This window comes from Atractosteus spatula, unplaced genomic scaffold, assembly GCF_055471065.1.
Source record: "Atractosteus spatula isolate fAtrSpa1 unplaced genomic scaffold, fAtrSpa1.hap1 Scaffold_202, whole genome shotgun sequence".
Classification (NCBI taxonomy): Eukaryota; Metazoa; Chordata; class Actinopteri; order Semionotiformes; family Lepisosteidae; genus Atractosteus; species Atractosteus spatula.
This window is the reverse complement of record NW_028296767.1, coordinates 17,501-44,345: the sequence shown is the minus strand read 5'-3', so window position 1 is coordinate 44,345 and position 26,845 is coordinate 17,501. Positions and strand designations below refer to the sequence as shown.

Here is a 26,845-nt window from a genome sequence, read left to right as displayed (position 1 = left end):
CACACACACTGACTGGACACTCCAGTACATGAACACTGCACTGAGAGAGAGAGGGGTTCATACACACACACTGACTGGACACTCCAGTACATGAACACTGCACTGAGAGAGAGAGGGGTTCATACACACACACTGACTGGACACTCCAGTACATGAACACTGCACTGAGAGAGAGAGGGGTTCATACACACACACTGACTGGACACTCCAGGACATGAACACTGCACTGAGAGAGAGAGGGGTTCATACACACACACTGACTGGACACTCCAGGACATTAACACTGCACTGAGAGAGAGAGGGGTTAATACAGACACACTGACTGGACACTCCAGTACATGAACACTGCACTGAGAGAGAGGGGGGTTCATACACACACACTGACTGGACACTCCAGTACATGAACACTGCACTGAGAGAGAGGGGGGTTCATACACACACACTGACTGGACACTCCAGTACATGAACACTGCACTGAGAGAGAGAGGGGTTCATACACACACACTGACTGGACACTCCAGGACATGAACACTGCACTGAGAGAGAGAGGGGTTCATACACACACACTGACTGGACACTCCAGGACATTAACACTGCACTGAGAGAGAGGGGGGTTCATACAGACACACTGACTGGACACTCCAGTACATGAACACTGCACTGAGAGAGAGAGAGGGGTTCATACACACACACTGACTGGACACTCCAGTACATGAACACTGCACTGAGAGAGAGAGGGGTTCATACACACACACTGACTGGACACTCCAGGACATGAACACTGCACTGAGAGAGAGAGGGGTTCATACACACACACTGACTGGACACTCCAGGACATTAACACTGCACTGAGAGAGAGGGGTTCATACAGACACACTGACTGGACACTCCAGTACATTAACACTGCACTGAGAGAGAGGGGTTCATACAGACACACTGACTGGACACTCCAGTACATTAACACTGCACTGAGAGAGAGGGGTTCATACAGACACACTGACTGGACACTCCAGTACATGAACACTGCACTGAGAGAGAGAGGGGTTCATACAGACACACTGACTGGACACTCCAGTACATTAACACTGCACTGAGAGAGAGAGGGGTTCATACAGACACACCGACTGGACACTCCAGTACATGAACACTGCACTGAGAGAGAGAGGGGTTAATACAGACACACTTACTGGACACTCCAGTACATGAACACTGCACTGAGAGAGAGGGGTTCATACAGACACACTGACTGGACACTCCAGTACATGAACACTGCACTGAGAGAGAGAGGGGTTAATACAGACACACTGACTGGACACTCCAGTACATGAACACTGCACTGAGAGAGAGGGGGGTTCATACAGACACACTGACTGGACACTCCAGTACATGAACACTGCACTGAGAGAGAGAGGGGTTCATACACACACACTGACTGGACACTCCAGTACATGAACACTGCACTGAGAGAGAGAGAGGGGTTCATACAGACACACTGACTGGACACTCCAGTACATGAACACTGCACTGAGAGAGAGAGGGGTTCATACACACACACTGACTGGACACTCCAGTACATTAACACTGCACTGAGAGAGAGAGGGGTTCATACAGACACACCGACTGGACACTCCAGTACATGAACACTGCACTGAGAGAGAGAGGGGTTAATACAGACACACTTACTGGACACTCCAGTACATGAACACTGCACTGAGAGAGAGGGGTTCATACACACACACTGACTGGACACTCCAGTACATGAACACTGCACTGAGAGAGAGAGGGGTTCATACACACACACTGACTGGACACTCCAGTACATGAACACTGCACTGAGAGAGAGGGGTTCATACAGACACACTGACTGGACACTCCAGTACATGAACACTGCACTGAGAGAGAGAGGGGGTCATACAGACACACTGACTGGACACTCCAGTACATGAACACTGCATTGAGAGAGAGAGGGGTTCATACAGACACACTGACTGGACACTCCAGTACATGAACACTGCACTGAGAGAGAGGGGGGTTCATACACACACACTGACTGGACACTCCAGTACATGAACACTGCACTGAGAGAGAGAGGGGTTCATACAGACACACTGACTGGACACTCCAGTACATGAACACTGCACTGAGAGAGAGAGGGGTTCATACACACACACTGACTGGACACTCCAGTACATGAACACTGCACTGAGAGAGAGAGGGGTTCATACACACACACTGACTGGACACTCCAGTACATGAACACTGCACTGAGAGAGAGGGGTTCATACAGACACACTGACTGGACACTCCAGTACATGAACACTGCACTGAGAGAGAGAGGGGTTCATACACACACACTGACTGGACACTCCAGTACATGAACACTGCACTGAGAGAGAGAGGGGTTCATACACACACACTGACTGGACACTCCAGTACATGAACACTGCACTGAGAGAGAGAGGGGTTCATACAGACACACTGACTGGACACTCCAGTACATGAACACTGCACTGAGAGAGAGAGGGGTTCATACACACACACTGACTGGACACTCCAGTACATGAACACTGCACTGAGAGAGAGAGGGGTTCATACAGACACACTGACTGGACACTCCAGTACATGAACACTGCACTGAGAGAGAGAGGGGTTCATACACACACACTGACTGGACACTCCAGTACATGAACACTGCACTGAGAGAGAGAGGGGTTCATACAGACACACTGACTGGACACTCCAGTACATGAACACTGCACTGAGAGAGAGAGGGGTTCATACACACACACTGACTGGACACTCCAGTACATGAACACTGCACTGAGAGAGAGGGGTTCATACAGACACACTGACTGGACACTCCAGTACATTAACACTGCACTGAGAGAGAGAGGGGTTCATACAGACACACTGACTGGACACTCCAGTACATTAACACTGCACTGAGAGAGAGAGGGGTTCATACAGACACACTGACTGGACACTCCAGTACATGAACACTGCACTGAGAGAGAGGGGGGTTCAGACGGTATATGTGAAGGTCTTTAGACACAGACAGTCGGGTTACGACCCTGTTCTTGCAGCGGGAGGAGAGAGATGCTGTTTGCAGCGCGAGTGGTTTTTATTTCCGCAGTGAAGCACAGATCCCCTCCGGGAAGATCAGCCTGAGAAGCAGGAGCCGTCAGACCGGACCCGACCGGACCGGACCCGACCCTGGGCCGGTACCGGGAGCCGGACTGCTGCTGCTGCTCCGCGGATCCCGATCGCCCCTCCCGCCCCTCACTCACCGAGCCGGGCCCGGACCCAGCCTGCTCGGGGTCCCGGTGGATCCGGGTCAGCTTGGGGCCGAACAGACAGCGGAGCCACAAGCGCAGCGCCGCCATGCTCATCCTCTTCCTCTTCCTCTTCCGGTCTGGGGCGGGACGGCGGCTCGTCGGGGACAAACCGCGCCGCCGCCGCCGCCGGGCTCGGGAGCGCGCACGGCCGGGACGCGCGGCGGCTGGGGGCCGAGGGCTGTTCTAGTGCGCCAACAAGCACGACAGGGCGAATACATGCGATAGGAAGAGAAGTACACATGACATCCGCAGGCGCTGTGTGGTGTGCGGGGCAGACTGGACTGGGGGCGTGACCGCAGAGTCCGTCTGCTCCCGCTCCCTGCCAGCAGTGCCGCTACACGTCACATCAGGGGGAGAAGTGCGGAGTCGGAGGTTAATGACAGTTAGGGACTCCGTGAGCCAACTATTATTATAACACCTTCAGAGGGAGAGGGTCTGGGACACAGCACTGACCCAGCCGGGATCAGGTCCTCCCCGAGAGAGCCGATCACGACTCTGGTCTGGCCCGGTGCCGCTGGTCTGCCTCCCAGCCAGCGGGGGCTCTCCGACTCCGGAGAACTGCGGAATTATTCTGCCACGTCGCTGTGAGTCTGTGAGGCTCCCTTCAGAAACTCGAGCCAGAAAACAAGAGAAAAGAATGCGTCGTGAATCAGCTCAGTGACTACTCAAAACCAGAAACAGGGCCCTCTCGCCCCCCTGCAGTACACTACTTCAGCTCACTTCCTGCAAAGTACAAGATATCCAGTCCAGCCGTCCTCGCTGTCTCCCAGGAACCCGTCCGCGACCGAGCACACATCCTGTGCTTTCTGCACTCCAACTGGATGAGGAAACCATCAGTCCTTCCTTTTCCTGAGTATCGTCTATCTTCTGAAACAAGAAAAGTGCGGTGAGAAATCTCAGACGTTTTTAAAATCATGCTGGACCGACATCGATTTCCCTGCTCTGGAACGATGAACTCCTCTCGGCACACTGACCTGACAGAAACACTTCTGGTTATAGTACTAAACAGCATAACAGAGTACACAGGAGGAACTGCTGTACACAGAGGGGGGTGGGAGGGGGGAACAAGCCGAGGCCCTGGCTTCTCTCCAGACACAGCTGGGTGAGCTCCTCCAGTCAGGACAGGAGGCTCTACTGTACACAGAGAGGGGTGGGAGGGGGGAACAAGCCGATACCCTGGCTTCTCTCCAGACACAGCTGGATGAACTCCTCCAGTCAGGACAGGGGGCTCTACTGTACACAGAGAGGGGCGGGAGGGGGGAACAAGCCGAGGCCCTGGCTTCTCTCCAGACACAGCTGGATGAGCTCCTCCAGTCAGGACAGGAGGCTCTACTGTACACAGAGAGGGGTGGGAGGGGGGAACAAGCCGAGGCCCTGGCTTCTCTCCAGACACAGCTGGGTGAGCTCCTCCAGTCAGGACAGGAGGCTCTACTGTACACAGAGAGGGGCGGGAGGGGGGAACAAGCCGATACCCTGGCTTCTCTCCAGACACAGCTGGATGAGCTCCTCCCGTCAGGACAGGGGGCTCTACTGTACACAGAGAGGGGTGGGAGGGGGGAACAAGCTGATACCCTGGCTTCTCTCCAGACACAGCTGGGTGAGCTCCTCCAGTCAGGCCAGGAGGCTCTACTGTACACAGAGAGTGGCGGGAGGGGGGAACAAGCTGCCCAGCCCTGTTGTTGAAGCTGGATGAGCTCCTGGGATCAGTCAGCTACTAAGGGATGTATCGGCCCAGCCGGAGCCCCTGACCCGCTCCAGCCTGTGGCCTTTCTCGCCCTCTCTTACAGACTCGGGGTCGACATTACCGGCGGAGGCGTTTCCACATCCCGCGTTATAATAAGGTCAATTAAAGTTCAGACCCTCCGGCAGATGTAAAAAATATTCTCTGTTCGAGGCTTTTGGCTGGTTGAATTCAGTCCGCCAAGACAGACAATACGAGCAGCACGGGTATCGCCATGACAGCACAAAGACAACATCACATGAGCGAAACAGACACAGATCAGAGCCTTATCAACAGGACGAAGGCTGGGTGGTTTTAGGAGTCAGAATGTTATTTATATGCTAAAAGATTTCTGTAAACCAACTCACCGAGCATACTTTTTATAAATTTTAATGCATATTAGTATGGCTTTAATGAATTTTTAAAAAATGCTCTAAAGCACACGGGAGGTTTTTTTTTGGCTCTATATGGATGTAAAACGTTGCCAACGTGAGAACAACATACGAACTTCTCTGATTGAATTCAGAACACCAAAACAATATCCTGAAAGGTTCAGTTTCCATGAAAGGGTTGTTTCGGTATCAGATCCACAACAAAGTACAGCCGGGTGTTACAGTCGAAATAAAACCCTGGTGTCGGACATTCCTTAGTGGGATACGTGTTGTTCAGTATTTGAAAATGAATGTCTTTAGTTGTTGGCGGCGTGGGGAGAGTAATGTATTCAGTTCTCGCAGAAATGAAAGGATCATCGTCCATCATTAAAAATGACTTTCTCCTTGAGGACACGAAAGAAACGCTCGATCATAATTGTTCGGTTGCATTTATTATTGCAACTCTTAAAATATTGTGGTTTCCAAATTGCGTATTGTATAAAGTCCATTAAAGTTTAGGCCCTCCGACAGATGTAAAATATATTCTCTTTTCCACGCTTTTTTTATTTATGCTTAACAAAAGAACAAAAATGACAATACAAACGAGAGTACATATAACAATTCAAGACAACAATATCGTCAGGGGTAAATATTACCACACAAATTCAAGGTATGAAAAAAGGTTAAACAAATTAAATAAAAATAATGTCCGCACTGCTTTCATATTTTTGCACTTCGAAATAGTCTGCAAATACCCCCTTACATCCATTTTAAAATGCTCAAACACAGGGTACTTTCCAGACCACTTCATTTTATGTTTATAATAACGTGTCTTTTCCACGCTTTCGGCTGGTTTACTTCAGTCCGCCATCGACTGCTTAAGGGTTAAAATGAGGAAGTATAACTAGCCCTCCTATTGGTTGCTAGGGCTGCAGTCTAAAGGCTGATTGGTTCTGCCCTCGCAGGGGCGGTGTTTCTGTAACCGGAGGTCGGAAGCACTGTCTGTTGTCACGGTAACCGAGCGACAGGAAGTGCGCCTGTGCCCCCCGTCTTGTTTACTTGCATTATTATTACATTACATTGTTTACTTACATCATTGGCGATGAATAAAAACTCTCCGGCCGCAGTCACGCTTAGTGACAGCTCCGGGAATCCGTGTAACCGGACCCGGTGAATTCACAGCCGCCCCTTCTGGCCTGCAGTGCAGCAGTCACGGACACGCGTGTGCGGCCGGGGCGGATTTGCGCCCCGGGGTGTCACGCGTGTCTCCAGCCGCTGTGGGCCTGTGCATGTGTACTAAGGCCCGGGACGAATTTAAGAGCTGCTGATGGCTGGACAGCCCTTACAGTCCAGCACAGCCCAGTCCACTATAGTCTTGACCAGTCCAGTCTGGGGCCGTAGTCATTGTTAGAGTCCAGTACAGCCCAGTCCACTATAGTCTTGACCAGTCCAGTCTGGGGCCGTAGTCATTGTTAGAGTCCAGTACAGCCCAGTCCACTATAGTCTTGACCAGTCCAGTCTGGGGCTGTAGTCATTGTTAGAGTCCAGTACAGCCCAGTCCACTATAGTCTTGACCAGTCCAGTCTGGGGCCGTAGTCATTGTTAGAGTCCAGTACAGCCCAGTCCACTATAGTCTTGACCAGTCCAGTCTGGGGCTGTATGGACTGTTCCAGACCAGTCTAGAAGATTCCTCTCAGGACTATCAGAGATCAGGACAGAGGGACGTCAGTCAGGGCTCTGTGTGAGAGGCCAGAGGGACAGAGGGACAGAGGGACGTCAGTCAGGGCTCTGTGTGAGAGGCCAGAGGGACAGAGGGACGTCAGTCAGGGCTGTGTGTGAGAGGACACAGGGACGTCAGTCAGAGCTCTCTGTGTGAGAGGACAGAGGGACAGAGGGACGTCAGTCAGGGCTCTCTGTGCAAGAGGCTCAGTTTCGGGCGAGAGCGTCGCTCCGGGCTGTCGGACTGGAATGGCTGCTGTGATGGGCTCTTCAGCTGGGACAATGGGGCCGGTGATGATGGGCTCTTCAGCTGGGACAATGGGGCCGGTGATGGGGCTCTCCAGCCTGGGAAGGTGTCGCAGTTCGGCCTTTGTCCCAGGAACGGCCTTCAGGGAAACTGCAGGAGAGCCGTTGAGAGGAGAGGGGGACATTGGGGGTGTGAGACAGAGGAACTGAAACAGCCCCTGAGCACAGAGAGATCAGGGTAGAAACACAGTAAAACCAGAGAGATCAGAGTAGAAACACAGTAAACCCAGAGAGATCAGGGTAGAAACACAGTACAGCGCAGTACAGCCCAGTGAGATCAGGGTAAAAACGCAGGACAGCGCAGTCCAGCGCAGTGAGATCAGGGTAAAAACACAGGACAGCGCAGTACAGCCCAGTGAGATCAGGGTAAAAACACAGGACAGTGCAGTACAGCCCAGTGAGATCAGGGTAAAAAAACACAGTACAGTGCAGTAGAGCCCAGTGAGATCAGAGTAAAAACAAAGTACAGTGCAGTAGAGCCTAGTTCCTCGTGTTTTCAGTCTGGCTGAGGGACTGCATGAAACTGCAGGACTAAAAGGAGAGAGGAGAGGAGAGAGAGGAGAGGGAGCAGAGGAGAGAGAGAGAGGAGAGAGAGGGGAGAAGAGAGGAGAGAGCCCAGCTTCTTTACAGATGTGTCACCTAGCAACAGACTCCCTGACATCTGGAGGATGTGAACTGCTTACTGGACACACAGGGCAAAGATATTCATCCAGTTCAAGACCAAAGACAATGTCTTCCACAAAATCGAGACCTAACCGTCACCCCACCCAGCTCTGGCACAGAGCATCTCACTATCGTCAACGTACCGCAGTCTTCTGGCCAGGAGAGGGACACAAGACACCATATCAGACAGGGGCTGAGCAGGAAAGGGATCGTTCCGATTGTCAGGATGTCACAGACAGGTACGCTAGCTCACGTGTCACATTGGGCCAAACGACCAGTAACGCCCAGTGAGAACAGCTCCCCTCTCCTGCCCCTCTCTGTGTACAGTAGAGTGTCCTGTCCTGACTGGAGCAGCTCAGGCTGCAGAAAGCTGCCCCACTGTGCCTGCAGGGCTGTGTACCGGCCCCCTGCGGAGAGCCGTTAGTCTCGGGTCCCAGCAGTGTGGAGAGAGGAGGCTCCTGGTTTTGTTATTCCTGGAGGGGGGGGGGGCTGAGATTGAGGGCCGTTAGGGCCCAGCTGGGCCAGAGGTGTCGCTTCGTTAGCATGAGTGTAGCAAGGGAGGCGGAGAGAGAGGAGGCACAGAGAGACACAGGGAAAGGAGACCGCGCAGGAGGCACAGAGAGGCACAGAGAGACACAGAGACACAGAGAGAGGAGACCGCGCAGGAGGCACAGAGAGGCACAGAGAGACACAGAGAGAGGAGACCGCGCAGGAGGCACAGAGAGACACAGAGAGAGGAGACCGCGCAGGAGGCACAGAGAGACACAGAGAGACACAGGGACAGGAGACCGCGCAGGAGGCACAGAGAAACAGAGGGAGAGGAGACTGAGCAGGATTGGGGCACACAGGGAGAGGAGACTGCGCAGGAGGCACAGAGGGAGAGGAGACTGAGCAGGACGGGGGCACACAGAGAGAGGAGACACAGCCGGAGACAGAGAGAGGAGACGGAGCAGGACGGGGCCACACAGAGAGAGGAGTCCAGCGGGGAGCCACTCGAGGAGAGGAGACACCATGGCCAGACCCTTCCCCTTCCCCCCTGAGGACTTCTACAGCGAGGCCTTCGACCTGGGCTTCCTGCCCGGGCCGCCGCTGCCCGGCCCCGCGCCCTGGGCCCCTGGGGCCCCCGCGGCCCCCCCGCTCAAGGCGGAGCGCGACGCGCCGGGCTGCGCGCCCTGGACCTCCTGCCGGCTGGCGCGGCCCCCGCCCACGCCGCCCACGCCGCCCGGCCCGCCGGAGAGCGGCGCCAGCCCGCGGAGCGAGGGAGCCGGCGCGCCCGCCGCGGACAGCGGGGACGAGGTGAGTCGGGGTCGCTGCTCGCCCCACGCGCGGTCCGCGTCTCCCGTGGTGATCCGAATCGGTCTCCCGTCTCATTGTCGGTTGGATCACACGGCCCGTCTCTCCTTTGCGTCCGAGACGGGGTTTTCCCCGTGGGTGCGCCACGGGGGGACCGTGTTCGTGTCGCGCACGGTTTGTTTTCGAGGCAGCCCACGCGTGAAATGTCCGCGACACTGTCTTGTCCGGGGTCATCCGTGGGAAAAATGCGATGTTAGTCCTCGGAGTCCCGGGTGAGAAATGCGATTCTTTCGCGGGAGAAATACCGAGTGATTAATCCACGCGTTTCGGACATCAAGGCGTGCTTCCTGCGGCTGCTCGTGCCCGTGGGCTCCTCAGCGAGCTGCAATACAGCCAGTTTAATAAATCAGTATAATCAATATATCAGTCAATAAATCAATACGGTCGGTATAATCAATCAGTATCATGTATCAATACAGTCAATAAATCAATACTCTCAGTATCATGTATCAATACTGGCAGTATCATATCAATACAGTCAGCATCCTCAATTAGTATCATCTATCAGGACAGTATCAGACTCACTGGGCTGTACTGTGTTTTTACCCTGATCTCACTGGGCTCTACTGCGCTGTCCTGTGTTTTTACCCTGATCTCACTGGGCTCTACTGCGCTGTCCTGTGTTTTTACCCTGATCTCGCTGGGCTCTACTGCGCTGTACTGTGTTTTTACCCTGATCTCACTGGGCTGTACTGCGCTGTCCTGTGTTTTTACCCTGATCTCACTGGGCTCTACTGCACTGTACTGTGTTTTTACCCTGATCTCACTGGGCTGTACTGCACTGTCCTGTGTTTTTACCCTGATCTCGCTGGGCTCTACTGCACTGTCCTGTGTTTTTACCCTGATCTCACTTGGCTGTCCTGTGTTTTTACCCTGATCTCACTGGGCTGTACTGTGTTTTTACCCTGATCTCACTGGGCTCTACTGCACTGTCCTGTGTTTTTACCCTGATCTCACTGGGCTGTACTGCACTGTCCTGTGTTTTTACGCTGATCTCACTGAGCTCTACTGTGTTTTTACCCTGATCTCACTGGGCTGTACTGCAGTGTCCTGTGTTTCTACCCTGATCTCACTGGGCTCTACTGCGCTGTCCTGTGTTTTTACCCTGGTCTCACTGGGCTCTACTGCACTGTCCTGTGTTTTTACCCTGATCTCACTGGGCTGTCCTGTGTTTTTACCCTGATCTCACTGGGCTCTACTGCGCTGTCCTGTGTTTTTACCTTGATCTCACTGGGCTCTACTGCTCTGTCCTGTGTTTTTACCCTGATCTCACTGGGCTCTACTGCGCTGTCCTGTGTTTTTACCCTGATCTCACTGGGCTGTACTGCACTGTCCTGTGTTTTTACCCTGATCTCACTGGGCTGTACTGCGCTGTCCTGTGTTTCTACCCTGATCTCACTGGGCTCTACTGCGCTGTCCTGTGTTTTTACCCTGGTCTCACTGGGCTCTACTGCACTGTCCTGTGTTTTTACCCTGATCTCACTGGGCTGTCCTGTGTTTTTACCCTGATCTCACTGGGCTCTACTGCGCTGTCCTGTGTTTTTACCTTGATCTCACTGGGCTCTACTGCGCTGTCCTGTGTTTTTACCCTGATCTCACTGGGCTCTACTGCGCTGTCCTGTGTTTTTACCCTGATCTCACTGGGCTGTACTGCGCTGTCCTGTGTTTTTACCCTGATCTCACTGGGCTGTACTGCGCTGTCCTGTGTTTCTACCCTGATCTCACTGGGCTCTACTGAGCTGTCCTGTGTTTTTACCCTGATCTCACTTGGCTGTCCTGTGTTTTTACCCTGATCTCACTGGGCTGTACTGCGCTGTCCTGTGTTTTTACCCTGATCTCACTGGGCTGTACTGCGCTGTCCTGTGTTTTTACCCTGATCTCACTGGGCTCTACTGCGCTGTCCTGTGTTTTTACCCTGATCTCGCTGGGCTCTACTGCGCTGTACTGTGTTTTTACCCTGATCTCACTGGGCTGTACTGCGCTGTCCTGTGTTTTTACCCTGATCTCACTGGGCTCTACTGCACTGTACTGTGTTTTTACCCTGATCTCACTGGGCTGTACTGCACTGTCCTGTGTTTTTACCCTGATCTCGCTGGGCTCTACTGCACTGTCCTGTGTTTTTACCCTGATCTCACTTGGCTGTCCTGTGTTTTTACCCTGATCTCACTGGGCTGTACTGCACTGTACTGTGTTTTTACCCTGATCTCACTGGGCTCTACTGCACTGTACTGTGTTTTTACCCTGATCTCACTGGGCTGTACTGCACTGTCCTGTGTTTTTACCCTGATCTCGCTGGGCTCTACTGCACTGTCCTGTGTTTTTACCCTGATCTCACTTGGCTGTCCTGTGTTTTTACGCTGATCTCACTGAGCTCTACTGTGTTTTTACCCTGATCTCACTGGGCTGTACTGCAGTGTCCTGTGTTTCTACCCTGATCTCACTGGGCTCTACTGCGCTGTCCTGTGTTTTTACCCTGGTCTCACTGGGCTCTACTGCACTGTCCTGTGTTTTTACCCTGATCTCACTGGGCTGTCCTGTGTTTTTACCCTGATCTCACTGGGCTCTACTGCGCTGTCCTGTGTTTTTACCTTGATCTCACTGGGCTCTACTGCGCTGTCCTGTGTTTTTACCCTGATCTCACTGGGCTGTACTGCGCTGTCCTGTGTTTTTACCCTGATCTCACTGGGCTGTACTGCGCTGTCCTGTGTTTTTACCCTGATCTCACTGGGCTGTACTGCGCTGTCCTGTGTTTCTACCCTGATCTCACTGGGCTCTACTGAGCTGTCCTGTGTTTTTACCCTGATCTCACTTGGCTGTCCTGTGTTTTTACCCTGATCTCACTGGGCTGTACTGCGCTGTCCTGTGTTTTTACCCTGATCTCACTGGGCTCTACTGCGCTGTCCTGTGTTTTTACCCTGATCTCGCTGGGCTCTACTGCGCTGTACTGTGTTTTTACCCTGATCTCACTGGGCTGTACTGCGCTGTCCTGTGTTTTTACCCTGATCTCACTGGGCTCTACTGCACTGTACTGTGTTTTTACCCTGATCTCACTGGGCTGTACTGCACTGTCCTGTGTTTTTACCCTGATCTCGCTGGGCTCTACTGCACTGTCCTGTGTTTTTACCCTGATCTCACTTGGCTGTCCTGTGTTTTTACCCTGATCTCACTGGGCTGTACTGCACTGTACTGTGTTTTTACCCTGATCTCACTGGGCTCTACTGCACTGTCCTGTGTTTTTACCCTGATCTCACTGGGCTGTACTGCACTGTCCTGTGTTTTTACGCTGATCTCACTGAGCTCTACTGTGTTTTTACCCTGATCTCACTGGGCTGTACTGCAGTGTCCTGTGTTTCTACCCTGATCTCACTGGGCTGTACTGCGCTGTCCTGTGTTTTTACCCTGGTCTCACTGGGCTCTACTGCACTGTCCTGTGTTTTTACCCTGATCTCACTGGGCTGTCCTGTGTTTTTACCCTGATCTCACTGGGCTCTACTGCACTGTCCTGTGTTTTTACCCTGATCTCACTGGGCTGTACTGCACTGTCCTGTGTTTTTACGCTGATCTCACTGAGCTCTACTGTGTTTTTACCCTGATCTCACTGGGCTGTACTGCAGTGTCCTGTGTTTCTACCCTGATCTCACTGGGCTGTACTGCGCTGTCCTGTGTTTTTACCCTGGTCTCACTGGGCTCTACTGCACTGTCCTGTGTTTTTACCTTGATCTCACTGGGCTCTACTGCGCTGTCCTGTGTTTTTACCCTGATCTCACTGGGCTGTACTGCACTGTCCTGTGTTTTTACCCTGATCTCACTGGGCTGTACTGCGCTGTCCTGTGTTTTTACCTTGATCTCACTGGGCTCTACTGCGCTGTCCTGTGTTTTTACCCTGATCTCACTGGGCTGTACTGCACTGTCCTGTGTTTTTACCCTGATCTCACTGGGCTGTACTGCGCTGTCCTGTGTTTCTACCCTGATCTCACTGGGCTCTACTGCGCTGTCCTGTGTTTTTACCCTGGTCTCACTGGGCTCTACTGCACTGTCCTGTGTTTTTACCCTGATCTCACTGGGCTGTCCTGTGTTTTTACCCTGATCTCACTGGGCTCTACTGCGCTGTCCTGTGTTTTTACCTTGATCTCACTGGGCTCTACTGCGCTGTCCTGTGTTTTTACCCTGATCTCACTGGGCTCTACTGCGCTGTCCTGTGTTTTTACCCTGATCTCACTGGGCTGTACTGCACTGTCCTGTGTTTTTACCCTGATCTCACTGGGCTGTACTGCGCTGTCGTGTGTTTCTACCCTGATCTCACTGGGCTCTACTGAGCTGTCCTGTGTTTTTACCCTGATCTCACTTGGCTGTCCTGTGTTTTTACCCTGATCTCACTGGGCTCTACTGCGCTGTCCTGTGTTTTTACCCTGATCTCACTGGGCTGTACTGCGCTGTCCTGTGTTTCTACCCTGATCTCACTGGGCTCTACTGCGCTGTCCTGTGTTTTTACCCTGGTCTCACTGGGCTCTACTGCACTGTCCTGTGTTTTTACCCTGATCTCACTGGGCTGTCCTGTGTTTTTACCCTGATCTCACTGGGCTCTACTGCGCTGTCCTGTGTTTTTACCTTGATCTCACTGGGCTCTACTGCGCTGTCCTGTGTTTTTACCCTGATCTCACTGGGCTGTCCTGTGTTTTTACCCTGATCTCACTGGGCTCTACTGCGCTGTCCTGTGTTTTTACCTTGATCTCACTGGGCTCTACTGCGCTGTCCTGTGTTTTTACCCTGATCTCACTGGGCTCTACTGCACTGTACTGTGTTTTTACCCTGTTGTCATGTGGTAACGGGTTCCGTGTGTCTGCTGTTGCTAGGAGACGCCGAGCGCGGAGGAGCTGGAACAGTTTGCCAAGGAGCTGAAGCACAAGCGCATCACCCTGGGGTTCACACAGGCGGACGTGGGGCTGGCCCTGGGGGTGCTGTACGGTACTGTCACTACACAACTACTACACAACTACAAACACACAACTACACACACACAACTACACACCCTGGGGTTCACACAGGCGGACGTGGGGCTGGCCCTGGGGGTGCTGTACGGTACTGTCACTGCACAACTACTACACAACTACAAACACACAACTACTACACAACTACACACACACTGCACACCCTGGGGTTCACACAGGCGGACGTGGGGCTGGACCCTCTCCTGACCTGCTGCCTGCTCTCTCCAGGGAAGATGTTCAGTCAGACCACGATCTGTACACACACACACACACACACACACACCCTGCACACACACACTGCAGACCCTCTCCTGACCTGCTGCCTGCTCTCTCCAGGGAAGATGTTCAGTCAGACCACGATCTGTACACACACACACACACACACACACACCCTGCACACACCCTGCACACACACACTGCAGACCCTCTCCTGACCTGCTGCCTGCTCTCTCCAGGGAAGATGTTCAGTCAGACCACGATCTGTACAGACTGCACACACACACACCCTGCACACACACACTGCAGACCCTCTCCTGACCTGCTGCCTGCTCTCTCCAGGGAAGATGTTCAGTCAGACCACGATCTGTACACACACACACACACACACACACCCTGCACACACACACTGCAGACCCTCTCCTGACCTGCTGCCTGCTCTCTCCAGGGAAGATGTTCAGTCAGACCACGATCTGCAGGTTCGAAGCTCTGCAGCTCAGCTTCAAGAACATGTGCAAACTGAAGCCCCTTCTGGACCGCTGGCTGAGAGAGGTCGACTCCAACGAGAACCTGCAGGAGGTGTGTCTCCGCACAGCGCCCCCCGCGGGCCGGGCAGAGCCACTGAGGGCCGCACTGACTCAGCTGTGTCTCCTGCCCCCTCAGCAGCTCTGATGCCCTGTCCCTGTGTCTCCTGTCTTGTCCCTGTGTCTCCTGCCCCCTCAGCTGCTCTGATGCCCTGTCCCTGTGTCTCCTGCACCCACATCTGCTCTGATGCCTTGCCCCTGTGTCTCCTGCCCTGTCCCTGTGTCTCCTGCACCCGCATCTGCTCTGATGCCTTGCCCCTGTGTCTCCTGCCCTGTCCCTGTGTCTCCTGCACCCGCATCTGCTCTGATGCCCTGTCCCTGTGTCTTCTGCTCTGTCCCCGTCTCCTGTCCCCTCAGCTGCTCTGATGCCCTGTCCCTGTGTCTCCTGCTCTGTCCCTGTCTCCTGTCCCCTCAGCTGCTCTGATGCCCTGTCCCTGTGTCTCCTGCTCTGTCTGTCTCCTGCCCCCTCAGCTGCTCTGATGCTCTGTCTCTGTGTCTCCTGCCCTGTCCCTGTGTCTCCTGTCCCCTCAGCTGCTCTGATGCCCTGTCCCTGTGTCTCCTGCCCCCTCAGCTGCTCTGATGCCCTGCCCCTGTGTCTCCTGCCCCCTCAACTGCTCTGATGCCCTGTCCCTGTGTCTCCTGTCCCCTCAGCAGCTCTGATGCCCTGTCCCTGTGTCTCCTGCTCTGTCCCTGTGTCTCCTGTCCCCTCAGCTGCTCTGATGCCCTGTCCCTGTGTCTCCTGCTCTGTCCCTGTGTCTCCTGTCCCCTCAGCTGCTCTGATGCCCTGTCCCTGTGTCTCCTGCCCTGTCCCTGTGTCTCCTGCCCCCTCAGCTGCTCTGATGCCCTGCCCCTGTGTCTCCTGCCCCCTCAGCAGCTCTGATGCCCTGTCCCTGTGTCTCCTGTCCCCCAGCTGTGTAGCCTGGAGCAGGCAGCAGTTCAGGCCCGCAAGCGCAAGCGGACGAGCATCGAGACCAGTGTCCGCGGCAGCCTGGAGTCCTACTTCTCCAGGTGCCCCAAGCCCTCCGCCCAGGAGATCGCGCAGATCGCCGGAGACCTCAGCCTGGACAAGGACGTACGTACATACTGTACACAGAGAGGGGCGGGAGGGGGGAGCAAGCCGAGACCCTGGCTTCTCTCCAGACACAGCTGGGTGAGCTCCTCCAGTCAGGACAGGAGGCTCTACTGTACACAGAGGGGGGCAGGAGGGGGGAACAAGCCGATACCCTGGCTTCTCTCCAGACACAGCTGGGTGAGCTCCTCCAGTCAGGACAGGGGGCTCTACTGTACACAGAGAGGGGTGGGAGGGGGGAACAAGCTGATACCCTGGCTTCTCTCCAGACACAGCTGGATGAGCTCCTCCAGTCAGGACAGGAGGCTCTACTGTACACAGAGAGGGGCGGGAGAGGGGAACTGATCTCACCTGAGTTCACCGGTTCTGTTGTGACGCTGGTTCTCCCCGCAGGTGGTCCGGGTCTGGTTCTGTAACCGCAGGCAGAAGGGCAAGCGCAGCTCCTATCCGGGGTTCGAGGAGTTCGGCGGCCCCGGCCCCGCCCCCGCCCATCACTATGGCTACGGCGGCCCCACCTTCGCCGCCTCCCTCTTCCTGCCCCAGTACCCCGAGGGGGAGGCCTTCCCGCTGGCCCCGCCCCCCATGGCCCCGGGGCACGGCGTGCCCTCCAGCTGATTGGCCGGGAGACGAGGGGAGGAGCCTGCTGGCCCCACCCCCACAGGGCGGGGCACGGCGTGCCCTCCAGCTGATTGGCCGGGAGACGAGGGGAGGGGGTGGGGCTTCTGCCCTGCAGGACAGGAGCTGGAGACCGGGACTCACGCACGCGCAGAAAGGCGGGGTGTCCGAACCCCAGGGGACCCCAGGCCTCCCCCCCACGCTCCCCACTGCGCAGGTTTGCCCAGAGAGCTGGAGCTCCCTGCACCCACCCCTCTCTGCGTACAGAGGCGCGCCCGCTGTCGCCGGTGACCCCGCCTGGCCTCTCCCCTGGGGTTCGCTCATCCCCCAGCACGGCCCGCGTGACTGCGATCTCGTTCCTGTTGAGCTTCCTGTGGATGCGATTCCTGCTGGCCTGGGGGGGTGGGGAGGGGGGTTCAGTCGCTGAGCACTTTTTCGGGGTGCTCTGTTGGGGTGTTTTTGGTCTTTTTTTTCGCATCAGAGTAAATGTCCGCTATCATTCCTGCGCCTGGCGTCAAATAAAGTCTGCAGAGCGCGACCTGCCCCCCTCTGTCCTTCCTGTCTCCCCCACACTGGGGTCTGGGGTTCAGCCCTGGCCTGGCCCTGCACTGGAGGACCCCACACCAGCCGGGTTCTCACTCCTCCTGAGCGCCCCGTGAATCAATCAGTCAGTCTAGCTGCACCCCTGTCAGAAACGTCAGGTGAAAGACTCACACCTGACAGGACTCGGACCCGTGACTGAAGACTGTCAGTCCAGCGCGGTATCGCTGGCCGCTGGCTGTGGACAACGCTGTGCTTGAGCTCCAGTCGGGAGTGAAGACCTGGGGGGTGATCTTCGATCCAGCCCCGACCTCGGGCCCTCACGAGCAACACGCTGTCAGACCCTCGTTCTTCCAGCTCAGGAACTTCGCTCAGGAACTTCGCCCGACCACATCCTGTGGCTGAAAAGCTGGACCAACCCCCTGACACCCTCCTGGCTGGGGTTTCCAAACCCACACTGAGCAAACTCCAGTCTGCCCAGAATCCACACCAGCTCGAGTGCAGGAGACCACATCACTCCTGTCCTGGAGTCCCTGCCCTGGCTGCCAGTCAGGTGTCAGAATCCTCCTGCTCTGTGTGGCTCGGCCCCTCCGGCTCCGTCTGAGTCACTGACGCCCTGCTCCCCACCTCCCAGCCTCCCTTCCTCTGACTCTGGGCTCCTGTCTGTCTACATTCTGGGGGTGACGGGGCCGTCTCCTCCTGCTGGAACTGTCGGAGAGAGTCTCCTGCCCATCCAGACTCCAGCCCTTCCTCTGACTCTGGGCTCCTGTCTGTCGACACTCTGGGGGTGACGGGGTCGTCTCCTCCTGCTGGAACTGTCGGAGAGAGTCTCCTGCCCATCCAGACTCCAGCCCTTCCTCTGACTCTGGGCTCCTGTCTGTCGACACTCTGGGGGTGACGGGGTCGTCTCCTCCTGCTGGAACTGTCGGAGAGAGTCTCCTGCCCATCCAGACTCCAGCCCTTCCTCTGACTCTGGGCTCCTGTCTGTCGACACTCTGGGGGTGACGGGGCCGTCTCTTCCTGCTGGAACTGTCGGAGAGCGTCTCCTGCCCATCCAGACTCCAGCCCTTCCTCTGACTCTGGGCTCCTGTCTGTCGACACTCTGGGGGTGACGGGGCCGTCTCCTCCTGCTGGAACTGTCGGAGAGAGTCTCCTACCCATCCCGACTCCAGCCCTTCCTCTGACTCTGGGCTCCTGTCTGTCGACACTCTGGGGGTGACGGGGCCGTCTCCTCCTGCTGGAGCTATCGGAGAGCGTCTCCTGCCCATCCAGACTCCAGCCCTTCCTCTGACTCTGGGCTCCTGTCTGTCTACACTCTGGGGGTGACGGGGCCGTCTCCTCCTGCTGGAGCTATCGGAGAGCGTCTCCTGCCCATCCAGACTCCAGCCCTTTAGACGGGCTTATTGAATGAATCCCTGCGTCTTGACCTTGTTCTGAACTTGTTTTCTTTTGTGTGAACTGTATTCTCTCCTGTCTTTGCTTTGCCTGTACAGCGCTGTAAGAAGCTACTGTTAGCGGTGCCCTGTGGAATAAAGCTGATGATCGTGATTAAAGGAGGCGGCTGAATAAACTGGGCATCACTACGACACAGTCGCAGAGTCAGAACCACCTTAATTCTCCGAGTACACGTCGCGCACGAGGGGTGTCACTCTGGTGGGCTTGGGGCAGGCAAAACCCATCCCTCCACATCAGGACTGCCGAGATCATGAGGACATCAGACAGCTGCTGCAGGGTCTGCTGAAACAGGGACTGGTGGGGTCAGGGGTCAGAGGTCAGGCGTCTGATCCACTCCAGGTGTGACAGTGCTGTCAGACTCCCAGTGCGCAGCAGTCTGATCCGCTCCAGGTGTGACAGTGCTGTCAGTCAGACTCCCAGTGCGCAGCAGTCTGATCCGCTCCAGGTGTGACAGTGCTGTCAGTCTGATCCGCTCCAGGTGTGTCAGTGCTGTTAGTCTGAGCCGCTCCAGGTGTGTCAGTGCAGTCAGTCTGAGCCGCTCCAGGTGTGTCAGTGCAGTCAGTCTGAGCCGCACCAGGTGTGTCAGTGCAGTCAGTCTGATCCGCTCCAGGTATGTCAGTGCAGTCAGTCTGATCCGCTCCAGGTGTGACAGTGCTGTCAGTCTGATCCGCTCCAGGTATGTCAGTGCAGTCAGTCTGAGCCGCTCCAGGTGTGACAGTGCTGTCAGTCTGATCCGCTCCAGGTGTGTCAGTGCAGTCAGTCTGAGCCGCTCCAGGTGTGTCAGTGCAGTCATCTGAGCCGCTCCAGGTGTGTCAGTGCAGTCATTTGAGCCGCTCCAGGTGTGACAGTGCAGTCAGTCTGATCCACTCCAGGTGTGACAGTGCTGTCATTTGAGCCGCTCCAGGTGTGACAGTGCTGTCAGTCTGATCCGCTCCAGGTGTGACAGTGCTGTCAGTCTGAGCCGCTCCAGGTATGTCAGTGCAGTCAGTCTGAGCCGCTCCAGGTGTGACAGTGCTGTCAGTCTGAGCCGCTCCAGGTGTGTCAGTGCAGTCAGTCTGAGCCGCTCCAGGTATGTCAGTGCAGTCAGTCTGAGCCGCTCCAGGTGTGACAGTGCTGTCAGTCTGATCCGCTCCAGATATGTCAGTGCAGTCAGTCTGAGCCGCTCCAGGTGTGTCAGTGCAGTCAGTCTGAGCCGCTCCAGGTGTGTCAGTCAGTTCCAGTGTAATCAGCTGTCAACAGTCTTGGGAAGTTACCAGAGACAAAGGAGTGGTGAGTTTATGAACTGCTTATTAATGCTTTAAGTGCTCATTTTACAGCAGAAAAAAATATAAATTGCTTTGGATTAAAAACAACATTTAAAACAATATCAGGGAAACAAACCAAGCACCAGTGATAAAATAGAGCTCTATTAGTGATCTTTGTATGTACAGGGCTCAGGAAGCCACACATTCATCTGACACAGGGGCAGGAGGGACCACGCGTCCCTCTACTGGCTCCCCGGCGCGCGGCTCCGGGTGACAGGAGAATCCCACTGCTGACACCAACAGCTCACCGACTCCCCGCCACCCCAGAGCTGTCAAGACGGGGGACCCCCCGGGTCCAGCAGGAAGAGGCCCCCAGCCGGTCCAGCAGGAAGTGGCCCCCAGCAGGTCCAGCAGGAAGTGACCACACCCCCAGCCGGTCCAGCAGGAAGTGGCCCCGCCCTCAGCCAGTCCAGCAGGAAGTGGCCCCCAGCCGGTCCAGCAGGAAGTGACCACACCCCCAGCCGGTCCAGCAGGAAGCGGCCCCCAGCAGGTCCAGCAGGAAGTGGCCCCCAGCAGGTCCAGCAGGAAGTGACCACACCCCCAGCCGGTCCAGCAGGAAGTGGCCCCCGCCCTCAGCCAGTCCAGCAGGAAGTGGCCCCCAGCCGGTCCAGCAGGAAGTGACCACACCCCCAGCCGGTCCAGCAGGAAGTGGCCCCCAGCAGGTCCAGCAGGAAGTGACCACACCCCCAGCCGGTCCAGCAGGAAGTGGCCCCGCCCCCAGCCGGTCCAGCAGGAAGTGGCCCCGCCCCCAGCCAGTCCAGCAGGAAGCGGCCCCCAGCAGGTCCAGCAGGAAGTGACCACACCCCCAGCCGGTCCAGCAGGAAGTGGCCCCGCCCCCAGCCGGTCCAGCAGGAAGTGACCACACCCCCAGCAGGTCCAGCAGGAAGTGGCCCCGCCCCCAGCCAGTCCAGCAGGAAGCGGCCCCCCCTCAGCTAGTCCAGCAGGAAGTGGCCCCCAGCCGGTCCAGCAGGAAGTGACCACACCCCCAGCCGGTCCAGCAGGAAGCGACCACACCCCCAGCAGGTCCAGCAGGAAGCGGCCCCCCCTCAGCGGCAGCCGCAGTGGAACTCGGCCGCGTCGTCCAGCAGGCAGGAGTAGCTGCACCCCGCACAGTCCACGTGGTACCAGGCGTCGCAGTCGTCGCACTGCACCCACTGCACCGTGTCCTCCTGGGGCAGGAGGCAGCACCGCGCCGCGCAGGGCTCTGCGCCCGGGGCCGCCAGGGGGGGGCGCTTCCGGGGCCGCCCTCGCCGCCGCCTGCGGGGGACAGGGAGAAGGGGCGTCAGCCGGCCCGGCAAGGAGAGCAGCTGCTGTACACAGAGAGGGGCGGGAGGGGGGAACAAGCCGAGACCCTGGCTTCTCTCCAGACACAGCTGGGTGAGCTCCTCCAGTCAGGACAGGGGCTCTACTGTACACAGAGAGGGGTGGGAGGGGGGAACAAGCCGAGACCCTGGCTTCTCTCCAGACACAGCTGGGTGAGCTCCTCCAGTCAGGACAGGGGGCTCTACTGTACACAGAGAGGGGCGGGAGGGGGCAACAAGCTGATACCCTGGCTTCTCTCCAGACACAGCTGGGTGAGCTCCTCCAGTCAGGACAGGAGGCTCTACTGTACACAGAGAGGGGTGGGAGAGGGGAACAAGCCGATACCCTGGCTTCTCTCCAGACACAGCTGGGTGAGCTCCTCCAGTCAGGACAGGGGGCTCTACTGTACACAGAGAGGGGTGGGAGGGGGGAACAAGCCGAGACCCTGGCTTCTCTCCAGACACAGCTGGGTGAGCTCCTCCAGTCAGGACAGGAGGCTCTACTGTACACAGAGAGTGGTGGGAGAGGGGAACAAGCCGAGACCCTGGCTTCTCTCCAGACACAGCTGGGTGAGCTCCTCCAGTCAGGACAGGAGGCTCTACTGTACACAGAGAGGGGCGGGAGGGGGGAACAAGCCGATACCCCGGTGTCTCTGGCCAAATAACCCCCCTGGTCTTTACCCATCATGGCCTCCTAATAAACCCCCTCTCTGAACTGGCTTCATCCCTCTGCTCTCCTCCCCACTGAGAGCTGGTGTGTGGGGCTGAGGACTGGAGCTTCATCCAGGTGGGGCTGCACACTGGTGGCGGTAGTGGGATCCCCAGGACCTGTAAAGACCTGCACACTGGTGGCGGTAGTGGGATCCCCAGGACCTGTAAAGACCTGCACACTGGTGGCGGTAGTGGGATCCCCATGACCTGTAAAGAGCTGCACACTGGTGGCGGTAGTGGGATCCCCTTGACCTGTAAAGACCTGCACACTGGTGGCGGTAGTGGGATCCCCAGGACCTGTAAAGACCTGCACACTGGTGGCGGTAGTGGGATCCCCAGGACCTGTAAAGAGCCGCACACTGGTGGCGGTAGTGGGATCCCCAGGACCTGTAAAGAGCTGCACACTGGTGGCGGTAGTGGGATCCCCATGACCTGTAAAGAGCTCGGTTTGGGGGTACAGGATGCAGAGCCTGTTCAAGCTTGTTAAAGCGCAAGTTCGGCTCGGCCGGGCAGCCTGTTCCCCACTCCTGCAGCTCTCGGTGTACAGTGTGCGGAGACGGTGTGCGCTCACCCTCCGGAGCCGCTGTCCTGGGGGCTGCTGAGGGTCCGGCGGCGCCGCCCGCGGGGGGTCCGGGGGGGCCGGGCCTCGGACTCGGAGTGGCAGAGGCGCCGCGCGGCGGGCGGCTCGTCCCCGGGCTCGGCCAGCAGCGTGTGGGCGGACTTGCGGCGCTGGCGGGGCGCGGCGGCCGCAGGGGGCGCGGGGTGGAAGGTCAGGGGGCGCGCCCCCAGCCGGCTGATGCTGCCGATGGAGCTGAGCACCAGCGAGGCGCGGCGGGGCGCCGGGGGGGGGCTGGGCCGCGCCGGGGGGGCCGGGGGGGCCGGGGCCCGGGGCAGCGCGATGGCGGCGAAGGCGTCCGGCCGCAGCAGCGCGCGCTGGAACAGGAAGTAGCACTCAGGGCCGCGGGCCGGCGCCCCGAACGTCAGCGTGTCCCCGTCTCTGAGCTCCGTCCTCTGACCCCGGAGCAGGAGAGAGTCGTTCAGCCACGTGCCTGGACAGGGGGGAGGAGGAGGGGTCACACTGTACCCCCAGAAACACACACTGTACCCCAGACACACACACACACTGTACCCCAGACACACACACACACACACACACACACAGTGACAGTGTCTCACACACACACTCACACAGACAGTGACAGTGTCACACACAAACTCACACACACACACACACTGACAGTGTCACACACACACACACACACAGTGACAGTGTCACACACACACACACAAACAGCCCCTCAGACTCACCGTAGCTGCTCTGATCCACGATGAAGACTCTCCAGCCCCTCTCCTGCCCTTCCTCCTCCTCCTCCTCTCACACACACACAGTGACAGTGTCTCACACACACACACACTGACAGTGTCACACACACACACACACAAACAGCCCCTCAGACTCACCGTAGCTGCTCTGATCCACGATGAAGACTCTCCAGCCCCTCTCCTGCCCTTCCTCCTCCTCCTCCTCTCACACACACACAGTGACAGTGTCTCACACACACACACACTGACAGTGTCACACACACACACAAACAGCCCCTCAGACTCACCGTAGCTGCTCTGATCCACGATGAAGACTCTCCAGCCCCTCTCCTGCCCTTCCTCCTCCTCCTCCTCTCTCACACACACACTGACAGTGTCACACACACACACAGTGACAGTGTCACACACACACACACACACACACACACACACACACACACACAGCCCCTCAGACTCACCGTAGCTGCTCTGATCCACGATGAAGACTCTCCAGCCCCTCTCCTGCCCTTCCTCCTCCTCCTCCTCTCTCACACACACACTGACAGTGTCACACACACACACAGTGACAGTGTCACACACACACACACACACACAGCCCCTCAGACTCACCGTAGCTGCTCTGATCCACAATGAAGACTCTCCAGCCCCTCTCCTGCCCTTCCTCCTCCTCCTCTCTCTCACACACACACAGTGACAGTGTCACACACACACACACACACTGACAGTGTCACACACACACACACAGCCCCTCAGACTCACCGTAGCTGCTCTGATCCACGATGAAGACTCTCCAGCCCCTCTCCTGCCCTTCCTCCTCCTCCTCCTCTCACACACACACAGTGACAGTGTCTCACACACACACACACTGACAGTGTCACACACACACACACACACACACACACACAGCCCCTCAGACTCACCGTAGCTGCTCTGATCCACGATGAAGACTCTCCAGCCCCTCTCCTGCCCTTCCTCCTCCTCCTCCTCTCACACACACACAGTGACAGTGTCACACACACACACACACTGACAGTGTCACACACACACACACACACACAGCCCCTCAGACTCACCGTAGCTGCTCTGATCCACGATGAAGACTCTCCAGCCCCTCTCCTGCCCGTCCTCCTCCTCCTCCTCCTCTCACACACACACACACAGTGACAGTGTCTCACACACACACACACAGTGACAGTGTCACACACACACAAACAGCCCCTCAGACTCACCGTAGCTGCTCTGATCCACGATGAAGACTCTCCAGCCCCTCTCCTGCCCGTCCTCCTCCTCCTCCTCCTCTCACACACACACAGTGACAGTGTCACACACACACACACACACTGACAGTGTCACACACACACACACACAGCCCCTCAGACTCACCGTAGCTGCTCTGATCCACGATGAAGACTCTCCAGCCCCTCTCCTGCCCGTCCTCCTCCTCCTCCTCCTCCTCTCACACACACACACACAGTGACAGTGTCTCACACACACACACACACAGTGACAGTGTCACACACACACAAACAGCCCCTCAGACTCACCGTAGCTGCTCTGATCCACGATGAAGACTCTCCAGCCCCTCTCCTGCCCGTCCTCCTCCTCCTCTCACACACACACACACAGTGACAGTGTCTCACACACACACACACAGTGACAGTGTCACACACACACAAACAGCCCCTCAGACTCACCGTAGCTGCTCTGATCCACGATGAAGACTCTCCAGCCCCTCTCCTGCCCGTCCTCCTCCTCCTCCTCCTCTCACACACACACACTGACAGTGTCTCACACACACACACACAGTGACAGTGTCACACACACACACACAGTGACAGTGTCTCACACACACACACACACAGTGACAGTGTCACACACACTCACACACACACACTGACAGTGTCACACACACACACACACAGTGACAGTGTCTCACACACACACACACTGACAGTGTCACACACACACACTGACAGTGTCACACACACACACACAGCCCCTCAGACTCACCGTAGCTGCTCTGATCCACGATGAAGACTCTCCAGCCCCTCTCCTGCCCTTCCTCCTCCTCTCTCACACACACACACACAGTGACAGTGTCACACACACACACACAGTGACAGTGTCTCACACACACACAGTGACAGTGTCTCTCACACACAGACAGTGACAGTGTCTCTCACACACACACACAGTGACAGTGTCACACACACACAGACAGTGACAGTGTCTCTCACACACACACACACAAACAGCCCCTCAGACTCACCGTAGCTGCTCTGATCCACGATGAAGACTCTCCAGCCCCTCTCCTGCCCTTCCTCCTCCTCCTCCTCTCACACACACACAGTGACAGTGTCTCACACACACACACACTGACAGTGTCACACACACACACACACACACAAACAGCCCCTCAGACTCACCGTAGCTGCTCTGATCCACGATGAAGACTCTCCAGCCCCTCTCCTGCCCTTCCTCCTCCTCCTCCTCTCTCACACACACACTGACAGTGTCACACACACACACAGTGACAGTGTCACACACACACACACACACACACACACACACACACAGCCCCTCAGACTCACCGTAGCTGCTCTGATCCACGATGAAGACTCTCCAGCCCCTCTCCTGCCCTTCCTCCTCCTCCTCCTCTCTCACACACACACTGACAGTGTCACACACACACACAGTGACAGTGTCACACACACACACACACACACAGCCCCTCAGACTCACCGTAGCTGCTCTGATCCACAATGAAGACTCTCCAGCCCCTCTCCTGCCCTTCCTCCTCCTCCTCCTCTCACACACACACAGTGACAGTGTCTCACACACACACACACTGACAGTGTCACACACACACACACACACACACACACAGCCCCTCAGACTCACCGTAGCTGCTCTGATCCACGATGAAGACTCTCCAGCCCCTCTCCTGCCCTTCCTCCTCCTCCTCCTCTCACACACACACAGTGACAGTGTCACACACACACACACACACAGACAGTGTCACACACACACACACACACACAAACAGCCCCTCAGACTCACCGTAGCTGCTCTGATCCACGATGAAGACTCTCCAGCCCCTCTCCTGCCCTTCCTCCTCCTCCTCCTCTCTCTCACACACACACACACTGACAGTGTCACACACACACACACAGTGACAGTGTCTCACACACACACACAAACAGCCCCTCAGACTCACCGTAGCTGCTCTGATCCACGATGAAGACTCTCCAGCCCCTCTCCTGCCCTTCCTC

At 56.5% G+C, this 26,845-nt stretch overlaps 2 protein-coding genes across 2 annotated transcripts in view; one reads left to right on the top strand and one right to left on the bottom strand.

Moving 5' to 3' along the window:
- The first annotated feature begins 7,824 nt into the window (after positions 1-7,824).
- On the top strand, positions 7,825-19,069 carry LOC148808678 (POU domain, class 5, transcription factor 3-like). The gene is made up of 5 exons (XM_088909383.1): positions 7,825-9,410; positions 14,321-14,432; positions 15,120-15,250; positions 16,166-16,327; positions 16,718-19,069. Exons 1-5 carry the CDS (start codon positions 9,126-9,128, stop codon positions 16,937-16,939), a joined length of 912 nt encoding a protein of 303 aa, XP_088765509.1. The 5' UTR covers positions 7,825-9,125; the 3' UTR covers positions 16,940-19,069.
- A 2,215-nt stretch (positions 19,070-21,284) lies between these two features.
- LOC148808677 (transcription factor 19-like) overlaps positions 21,285-26,845 on the bottom strand; it is a 10,917-nt gene continuing 5,356 nt past the window's right edge. The window contains exons 2-3 of the mRNA XM_088909385.1: positions 22,822-23,299; positions 21,285-21,495 (exon numbers count right to left, since the gene is read on the bottom strand). Of these exons, the coding sequence (XP_088765511.1) occupies positions 21,285-21,495; positions 22,822-23,299 (689 nt within the window). The remainder of the gene's footprint in view (positions 21,496-22,821; positions 23,300-26,845) is intronic.